Below are 11,163 nucleotides of genomic sequence, written 5' to 3'. Positions count from 1 at the left end.
AAATTTAAAAGAAACAAGAAGACCCGTTTTTCCATTTTATTTGAAAAATGTATTCTAGAAAACAATAAATAATGAAATATTTTGAACTTTTTTAATAAATTTTTTTATTGAACTTTTAGAAAATTTTGGTTTATATATATATATATATATATATATATATATATATATATATTTAAATTTAAATACTTAAAAAGGCCTGATTTTTTTATTAATTAAACAAATAAAATTCCAGTTGTGATTTTAACCTTTTCAAAAACAGTTCTTGTACTAAGTTCTGACAACAACTTTTGCCAAAACAAAAAACAAAACATTTATGTTTTGATTTACTCTTTCCTATGAATCGCCGACATCATGAAATGAATATATCTAACACCTGCATTGTAAGACTTATACTAACATTCATTTCAAATATGTGGTTCACATTTTTTATCATTTCATAATTTATTTTTATTTCTTAAATAAAATTTCTAATAATCTCTTCTTATTTTCATTTCAACTTTAAATTCTTTCTATAAAGCTTCTCTCTAGTTTTTCATAGCTAACAAACATATTCAAACAACACCTCACATGGCTTCCAACAACAACCACCTTAAAATCCACCAACACTTGAAAGTTGTTCCTCCATTATCATCAACCCAAACAACAACAACAACAATTCCTCTCACATTTTTAGACATATGGTGGCTAAGGTTTCATCCTGTAGAGAGACTTTTCTTCTACACCCTCCCTATTTCACAATCACACCCCTCTTTTTTCTTTCAAAATCTTGTTCCAATTCTCAAATCTTCACTTTCTTTAACCCTCCAACATTTTCTCCCTCTAGCCGGTAAAATCATCTGGCCTTTAGATTCTTCAAAACCTTACATCCAATTCAATTCCAATGATGATGATTATGGAGTTTCATTACTAATGGCAGAATCTAATTCCGATTTCAATCATCTCATTCAAAACTCAACCAAAGTAACTTCTTCGTCTCGTTCTTTTATACCGGTTTTGGAATCAACCGATCTCTTTGCTTCTATAGTTTCCATTCAAATAACCCTTTTTCCAAGAAATGGTTTTTCCATCGGAATTAGCACACACCATGCCGTTCTAGATGGAAAATCTTCAACCATGTTCGTTAAAGCTTGGGCTTATCTATGCAAAAATATCATCGAAACCAAAGAATCGCCAATTTTGTTGCCAGAGTTAGAGCCTTTACTCGATAGAGAAAGCATGAAAGACCGAGATGGACTTAGTGATACACTCACTAAAAATTGGGTCAATGCCATCTCTAAGATGTTCCCAAATGAAAAAGGAAACGAAAAAAGCTTGAAGATTCTCCCTTTTGAACCAAAACTCGAAGATTATGTTCGAGCTACGTTTGAGCTCAAGCGCGAAGATTTGAATAAGATAAAGGAATCGGTGTTATCAAAATCGGAGATATTCAATACAAATGAACCAAAGGCAAAGAGTTTATCATCGTTTGTTCTGACTTGTGCTTATACACTCGTTTGTGTTGCAAAAGCGATTCAAGAAATTCAAAATGAGAGGAAAAAGTTTGCTTTTTTGTTCACAATAGATTGTAGAGCAAGGTTAGAACCACCAATAGCAAGTAACTATTTTGGTAACTGTGTTTTAGCATATTTTGTTAACACACAACCATTGGATTTCATAGATGAAGATGGAGTGTGTTTGGTTGCAAAATGTATTCATGAAAAAATAAAGATGGTAATTGAAAATGATGTTCTTGAAGGAGCTAAAGATGAGCCTAGTAAATTTACAAGTTTGATGAAGGAAGGATATGAAATTATTGGAGTGGCGGGGTCTAATAGATTTGATGTTTATGAAAGTGATTTTGGTTGGGGAAGGCCGGAAAAAGTGGAGATAGTGTCGATTGATAGAGGTTTGACAATTGGTTTGGCAGAGAGCAAAGATGGGAGAGGTGGGATTGAAATTGGACTTGTTCTTGATAACCATGTAATGGATGTCTTTAGCACTTTGTTTCTTCAAGGACTAAACTTGTATTAATTGTGACACATTTTTTCTTTAGTCCAATCATTTATATTTGTATTTACTACAACACTATTAACTTGAAGTGTAGGAACAAAATAATCATTTTCACCGTTTTTCAAATATCATAATTAATTCTTTCTACGAAGGTTCTCATTTTCTCCTTCCGCAAAACATATACTTCCCTATTATAAAATGGAGGTCTGTTCAGGCTCTGACGTTACTTGTTGATCAAGAGACTCCAGATACAAAAGAGAAGAGGTGAATTATCGTGATTAATTAAAAATAACTTTTTACTATTAAAAATTGTTTATGTTAGAGAATATGAACAAGATAGAAGAAAGAAGAAGATGAAGAGAGATACACGACTAAAAATAAAATAATTAATCAGAGTTAAAGAGAGTGCATAAGATATTTATACATATTTGACCTAACCACTAGACATACTGTTATTTCTAAAAAAATTCTCTTGAAAGTTTCACTTAATTAAGACTTGAGCTTTTTACAAGAACAACCCACAAACTTTCAACAATCAAATAGTGCTTGTCATTGTAATAGTGTCCAGGTTGTTTATAGAAATAAAAAGGTCTTGTATGTCTCAAATCATTTAAAATGTTTTTTTTTTTTTTTGGAAAAAGCAAATCACATTGAATTTAAATGCAAGCTAACCATATACACTGCAGAAAAGAAACCTGCCACAAAAATGTTGTAAACGGTTACATGCATAAATTTAAAGATCAGAAAATCCATTCAATACATATGGAGAGATTAATCACCTAGATTTGAAATTGTTCTCCAAAATCACTTAATACAAGAACAGTATAATTAATTTAAGAAATAAAAAGTAAATAAATAGTTGATAAAAAAAAGTGAACCACATATTTGAAATGAATGTTAGTAATAATATCATTCGTACAATGATATCAACTTTTTCATCAGAACTGCAAATAAAACAAACATTGTCATAAGACCATGTACAATGGTGTGTTTAATTGAACTCAACATGGCAAAATCATGTGCAATGGTGTGTTTAGAGTAGTGTTGAGTGTGTGTTGGAGGAGAGAGATGTTGAGAAAACTCAACATCATGTACACTGACGCAGGGGCTGACGTGGCTGGTCTTGATTGACTGGCCAGATTTTTATTCATTTAATACTTTGAACTCAATTGTTTCATTGCAAATTATTTTTTTATTTTTTTTTATTTTTTTACCAAAATTCATGATTTTTTTTCTCTATAAATAGAGACTTGGTTCATTTGATTTGGACACAGAAAAAAAAACCAAGTTTTTCACTATCTTTCTCTATTATTATCTTTCTATTAGTGTTTTTTTTTGAAGTTAAGTGTCTTTTGTATCGTATCCAATTATTTAAATAAATTTTGTTTTTATTACAAAAAATTAAAAAATAAATTCTTAAGTATTTATTATTTTAATTTAATTTTAATCGATAATTATAATTTTATGTAATCATAAAAATAAAAATAAAATTTAAATAAGAATATGAAAATAAAAAGTAGTTGGGTAGGGTGTTGAGTGAAAAACCATTGGAAAGGGTAAAAGTTGAATGGGAGTTGAGTTATTAGGTGGAAGAAAGAGAAAATGATGTGGAGTGTTGGGAGTTGAAAAAGTGGGTTTTATTTGAGTTATTAAATATGGATACTAGACTAGTTGGAGTTGGTGAATGGAGGAGTTTGGAGAATAACACTGAAATTTCCATGCCAACCAATATGTTCATTGGGAGAAAGAACACCCTTGAATTCTGAAAGATTGTGGGAGATGAACCAGTGAAAAATGAATGGGCAATGGATGAATTTCACATCAGTCCAACTATTAATCCATCCAAGGTAAATAAAAATAGAATATCACTGATATGTTTTATCCTTTATCTATCAAAAAGTGCATTCAAGTTTTATGCAAAATAGATATAACTAAATTCACGAGTTTAAATTTAATGCAGGTTTCATCTTTAGTTGTATATCGGATCTTTAAGACAACTTTACTGTAACGCTATGTCTTAGACTGCTTTCGGGATGACCGACCCCACAAACCAACACGGGTCTTTTCAACATGTTGTAACCAACCCTCGCCTTCTTCGGCCTCAGGTGTTACATGCCCACCAGGTTCCACATGGTTCTTCCTCGAACCACATCGTATTGGGAGAGGTCTGGCTCTGATACCATTTGTAACGCCTTAGACTACTTTCAGGATGACCGACTGACCCCACAAACCAACACGGGTCTTTACCGACTGACCCCACAAACCAACACGGGGCTTTACCGACTGACCCCACAAACCAACACAGGTCTTTTCAGCATGATTTGTCCTCACTCACACGTCTTTTGGAAAACTTCCCAGAAGGTCACTCATCCCATAATTGCTTCATGTTAAGCACGCTTAACTGTGGAGTTCTTATGGTTAGGCTACCGAAAAGAAGATGCATCTTGTTGGTATAGGTAGTACCCATCAATCCTTATAAGCTTTCCTTCAACCATGCAGTCCCATACCTGCACGGCCTAAGGATCCCTTTCATTCCGATGTGGCGACCACCCTAGCCCTCATCGACCTCAGGTGTTACATGCGGTGCAAACACCCCTTGCCTTCTTCGACCTCGGGTGTTACATGCGATGTTACCAACCCTCGCCTTCTTCGGCCTCAGGTGTTACATAAAACATATATTATTATATATTATAATAATAATAAATAATTTAATTTTGTTTTATAGATGAACAATATAATGTTATGATATTAATTAATGAATAATTATAAAAAATAAAAATATTTATGGTAATAGATCTAAATATATATCGTTTATATATTGTTTTATATACTAATGTTAAATCTTCATACTACTCGACCCGTGTGATCGCACAGGTAGATAATTATTTTATTTTTATTATATTTTTTACTAAAGTATACATTTTAGATGGGCCGAGACTACTTAATTTGTGTATATTACATATATATTTTTAACCATCATTGTACTATATTTATATACTAATACTAATATTCATATATACTACTCGACCCGTGTGAACGCACGGGTAGATAGTTATTTTATTTTTTCTATTAAAATATACATTTTAGACGGACCAAGACTATTTAATTTATATATATTTTATATACATTTTATATACATCTTTTAACCATCACTATACTATATTTATTTACTATTTATAACAATATTCTGCGACCCGTGTGAACGCACGGGTAGATGACTCCTTAATTATTTCATTTATTTTTTCTACTAAAATATCCATTTTTTTGACGGACCAAGACTACTTAATTTCTTTTATTTTTTATATATATATTTCTTAATTATCACTATACTATATTTATTTACTATTTATAACAATATTGTGTAACCCGTGCGAATGCACAGGTAGATAACTACTTAATTATTTCTTTTAATTTTTCTACTAAAATATATATTTTCGACGAGTCAAGACTACTTAATTTGTATATCTTTTATATAGATTTATTAACCATTACTATAATATATTTATTTACTTTTTATAAACACATTGCACGACCAGTGCGAACGCATGGGTAGATGACTACTTAACTATTTTCTTTATTTTTTCTACTAAATTTACATTTTCGACAGTCTGAGACTAATTAATTTGTATATCTTTTATAAACATTTCTTAATCATCACTATACTATATTTATTTACAATTTATAACGATGTTGCGTGACCAGTGCGAACGCACGGCTAGATAATCGATTTTATATGTGTTTGTGTGAAGTGTGCTACACCATATACTCATATATTTTTCAACATAATTTCTATGTATATCCTGACAACTACTACAACCTGATAAATTAAATTAATATTTATATAACAATCATCTATTAAGGCATTTTTTTCTCTTAATTCGTAGATATCTTTATATACATTTCTTAACCATAACTATAAATATTTATTTAAAATTTATATCGATTTTGCTTGACTCGTGCGAACGCACGAGTCTCTTACTAGTTGTTGATATAAATATTTTTATAAATGGGAAAAAAGTCTAATGTTAATATAAATATTTTTATAAATGAATAAATGTATATTGTTGATACAAATTTTTTTATAAATGTAAAAAATTGTATTGATCATACAAATATTTTTATAAACGATAAAATAATTCCTATTAAAATTCAATTTTCCTACTCTTCCTTTTTTGTATATTTTTCTCTACAAATTTATTGCTTTTGCTCACAAATCCAAAATCTAAAATTTATTATCTAATTTTGATTCGAGTCTAGCATATATTTAATTCGAATTAAATCTCTCTAATTTGATTCATGGATTAGTGTCATTTGAATCAAACTTACAAAATCAAAATCTTGTTTTTCAAAAATATGTTTGATTCGAGTCAGGAGATTTTGTAATTTGAATCAAACTCACAAAAGAAAAATCTCGATTTTGTCACATAGTTTGATACGAGTCATGACATCATGTGATTTGAATCACACTTCAAAATCTTCAATTTTTCATTAAAGTGAAATGTTATTATTAATTGAAACTTGACATGACTTAAACCATTCTCAAATGTGTTTCTTGATTCAAAACTTCCTTTATTCGGAAAGTATATTGTTAAGACTATAATCAAACCACTTGATTTATATATGCATAAAATGGATTAAGAACTCAATCATAATGTGTACAACTATGCGAGAAAACTAAATAATGACAAAATAAAAATTGACAAGCAATAAAAATAAATCGGGTAAACCCTAGGTAGCAGAGGCAACTTCAATATCCCCTTCGTCCCACATACTTGTTAAATTTATACTCTTATGAAAGGAGACCATTGTACCCACAATCTTATAGAGGGTTTCAAAATCTTCTACACCCCCACATTTTGAAGTACTGACTTCCATTGATAACTATATTTTCCTTGGGAAAGATGTGGCAAAATATGATCATTATCACTATGACTACTATAAGCAAAACTGCCAGGCTTTTAACTTCCAAACATTTCTAACTCTACAAGTTTGTAATACTTTTTGTAGATGATATAGGCCTTCTAGGAGAGTCAAAAGAGGATTTAAATGATAGGTTGGAAACTTGAAGACAAGCTTTAAAAACACATGGTTTTCTCCTAAGCAGAAGTAAGACAAAATATATGAAAATTAAGTTAAACAAAATAAGTGTTCCTAATCTAGAGGTGAACTTTTTTAGACCATATTATCCCTTAAGTCACACGTTTTAAAGAAAACAAGGAAGCAATTTCCTAGAAGTAGCTTGAAATCAAACTAGAAGCTCCAACTTATTCACACTGGTCTTGATGGACCACAAAGAACTCAATCACTAAATAGAAGTCTTTGTTATGTTGATTTTATTGACGATTTCACTAGAATGTGTTGGATTTATTTTCTTATATACAAATCAAAAGCATCAACGGTGTTTTGAAAATCCAAAGCTTATGTTAAAAATCAAAGTAAGCTTAGCATTCAAATTTTAAGGTCAAATAACGTGAAATATTATATATCAAATTAGTTTCAATATTACGATTTTAACTACCTTCAATCTCACATTTGATGGCTAGTTCAAAGCATGGTTGCGCCTGAAACATCGCCAACGATGATAATCTCCGATAAACCATTAACATTATGGTGGTTCTTTATTCCATCATCAAAGGACGTCTATTATCACAAGATCCCCAAGCTTCAATAGTGATTCCCCAAGCGTCTTTCCAACAAACTTGTTCATGTTATAACTCTAAGCATCGTTTGTCGCACCAACCACGAACGAACTCCTTTTGAAAATTTTCAATCTACTACAACAACAAAACATGAGGCTCTTCTGCATCGAAGAGAACAAGAAAAAATTCCACTTGAGATTGCAAAACCGTTTGAGGTTTTGTAATGCAACCATGCCGAAGCTATCCCGCTGATTGTTTCATTCGATTTTAGTTTGCAACAATCAAGAGCCCAAGGGCCACCATAGGGACCTTACCTTACTTATAGTGACAAATAATTTTTACCAAATGACTATGGTGAAGGAGATAGAAGTCTTACGCCACCTGAAGGTCGTCGTCCAACGAGGCATCCTTCTTATGTAGCCTGCAAAGAAGGCATGAGCAGAACTCCCTAGAGAAACACATCATTTATCATCGATGGAACCCATTCCCAAGGATAATTTCATTGTGACCATCCCTAAGACATTGGAGAATCCCCAAAAGATAGATGCGTATAATGGCACTTGAGACCTCGACAAGCACATCGAGAACAATAACATAATCCTAGATTACTACCAAGCCAAGAGCACGATGAAGTGCAAACTATTTGTTCTCACACTAAAAGGCGTTGCCATAACTTTGTTTGAGGGACTAAAATATAATTATATTAACTCTTGAAATACATTGTGTGAAGAGTTCACCTCCCACTTTAGCTACTGGAAGCGCCAACCAAAGCTAATGGTCATACTCAAAATCATATGGCAGTGAAAGAAGTAAACTTTGAGGCAGTACATTGATAGGTTCAATGGAGAAGTTGTGGATGTCAAAGGAGCGAATGATAAAGTAAATGTTGGATATTTTAAAGAGGTTTCAGGCTAGAGTGTGTGTTCAGGAAGAAGACGGGGTTAGACAAATCAAATCACCTTAACGACTTACTCACTTGTGCTTAGCCATACATTAATAATGAGGAGAAACTACTAGGCAAGAGCATTGAGAAAAATAAAACTATTGGGTAAAATATGGATAATAAGTGTCGTGAGAACGAAGATCGAGACAAAAACAAGGGAACACTAGGTAATTTCTTAGACTATACCTTCTTGAACATGTCTTGTGAAATAATTTTATAGGAATGTGTTAGCACATATTTCACGGAATTCAGGTGAAGTGCTCCTAAGCCGTGAAGGAATCACCATGTGATGACAATTCAAAGTAATACAAATATAATAGGTGCAATGGAAAACCAAGATGAGTCACATATTCTTGTCGATGAAAGGAGCTCGTGCAGCAGTATTTATGCAGCGTTATTCAAAAATTAAGGATGAAGGGAGAATGGTGCGATTCTATGAGACAAACTTAAAATTTTCAACAATATGTTGACCTGACTTTAGGGATTTATGGAGTTACTTGTTACTTTGGGAGAATGAAGATGAAGAAACTATTAACATATAGTTCCTGGTCATCCCATGCAAATTTGTCTACAATTATCTTCTAGGAAGGCCCACTTTAACAGCTTTAGGGGAACAACCATTTATTGTTCACCTGAAAATAAAGTATCACAACATCAAAGTCAAGTTAGTTACTTTATGTACATATTTAGTGCGAGCCAAATGCCAGCCTTGTTTGATTTCTATTAAGGAAACATTATCGCCTCAGGAGGCAAGCACAAATCCTTGATGAGAAATAATTTCCACCTCAAAAAGAAAATACATTAAGAAAAAAATATCTACGTGGCCAAAAATAAGGCAATACAACCTCAAAATGTAAACATTGTACTTAAGAGACTCTATAGGGCAATACACCAAAAAAAACCTTACAAAGGGAAACAACAGAAAAAATAATACAAAGAGCCTTCAAAAGGAATTAAATTACAATGAAATGAAAGAAAATCTAAGAGTTGGAAGGGGTGGACTCGCCTTCCTAATGAACTAGCCCTTCCTCATCAACACAAGCGTTCTCCTCTTTGAGTGAAGGAACCATTTTCCTAACAGGCTCATCTTCCTCGTCCACTAGCTAACCAGCCTTATCAATAGCGTCAACTACCTCATTTTTGGCACCGTCCAGGTACTCTTCCAACTTTCTATTATGTAGGGTGTTTTAATGGGTGGACTTTGTCAATGTTTTCATTTCACCTTTAGCTTGGTCGAAGGCCTCGCCAAGTTTCTTACACTTAGTGTTCTGTTTTTAGTCTGCTCACATTCTTCAGTTTTGGTGTTCTGATCATAGTTACATAATTCACATGTACCCCTTGCGAACCGCGAATTAATTCTCACGTATCGGTTCGCGGTTCTTTTATGAACCGGTTCGCTAAAATTCTCCTTGAATTCGGAAATTTTGAGCGTACCAAGGAACCGATTAAAAAATGATAAAGCTTAAATTTTTGAACTAATTGCTAGTTATGCATAGCCCCACATATGCATAGCCCCACATATAGCTTGCTGTCAGCTAAAATATGAATATTTAAACTATTTAATTGCAAGCATAGGATGCCCCCACATAGGCAAGCTTTGCATGACTGCTTTGCTTGAATTCACGCTGAAGTCTTACATTTATAAATTACTTTTACTTTCAATACTATATGTGTCTCCGATGTGGGACTCAAGTTGTTACAGCATATTCTGTATTTTTAGATTTTAATTTTTGAATTAGTTAAATTTTATTATTGGTAGTAATATTTTTAAAGTATCTATTTTATGTCTAACCCATTTTTTAATATTAACATACCGATTTATTATTTTTGAACGTACCACGAATCCAAATAGCGTACCGACTCTGTAAACCCCCTGCGTACCTAATTTTTTGAGAGTTACGAACCGCGTATCCGAATTCGTACCACGTACCGGAGCAAATTGCGAATTGTGTGACTATGGTTCTGATACAAGAAAACTATGGATTAAGGCAACAAGGGCCTTAGATTGGTAACCTTATTAATGTTTATTTAATGTATTCTTGTGTTTATGGCTCTTCAATAATTGGATCATCCTGGAAATTTTTATGACTTGCTTCTATGCTTATATTGTTACCAGGTAGGGAGTGGTAGAATCCAAATATCAGATTGGGATTGTTTCATCTAATGCAGCAATATGCATGTTCACAGTATGCATCTCTTCTAGATTTGGCAAGTAAAGGCATGTACAGTAGTGAAAGGGTTATCAATCTTATAAAAATATAGTAAGTTCTTCATGCATTTCATATTAAAATAATATATTTAAAAGACACAATACATTAAATCGGCATAATTATTTTATTTTGCTATTACATTAAATAATATTATTGGTTACAACATGTTGAAAAGACCCGTGTTGGTTTGTGGGATCGGTCATCCCGAAAGCAGTCTAAGGCATGGCGTTACAGTAAAGTTGTCTTAAAGATCCGATATACAACTAAAGATGAAACCTGCATTAAATTTAAACTCGTGAATTTAGTTATATCTATTTTGCATAAAACTTGAATGCACTTTTTGATAGATAAAGGATAAAACATATCAGTGATATTCTATTTT

At 32.2% G+C, this 11,163-nt stretch overlaps 1 protein-coding gene across 1 annotated transcript; it reads left to right on the top strand.

Moving 5' to 3' along the window:
* Positions 1 to 504: 504 nt before the first annotated feature.
* Positions 505 to 2,103, top strand: LOC131640446 (phenolic glucoside malonyltransferase 1-like). The gene has a single exon (XM_058910839.1). The coding sequence runs from the start codon at positions 568 to 570 to the stop codon at positions 2,008 to 2,010; it is 1,443 nt and encodes a 480-aa protein (XP_058766822.1). The 5' UTR covers positions 505 to 567; the 3' UTR covers positions 2,011 to 2,103.
* The last annotated feature ends 9,060 nt before the right edge of the window (positions 2,104 to 11,163 follow it).

The sequence above is a fragment of the Vicia villosa genome, unplaced genomic scaffold, assembly GCF_029867415.1.
Source record: "Vicia villosa cultivar HV-30 ecotype Madison, WI unplaced genomic scaffold, Vvil1.0 ctg.003136F_1_1, whole genome shotgun sequence".
Lineage (NCBI taxonomy): Eukaryota > Viridiplantae > Streptophyta > Magnoliopsida > Fabales > Fabaceae > Vicia > Vicia villosa.
The sequence above is the reverse complement of the archived record's forward strand: the minus strand, read 5'-3'. Positions and strand labels throughout refer to the sequence as shown.

Coding starts and splice junctions, on each gene's coding strand:
- LOC131640446 (XM_058910839.1), top strand. CDS start 568: ATGGCTTCCAACAACAACCACCTTAAAATCCACCAACACTTGAAAGTT.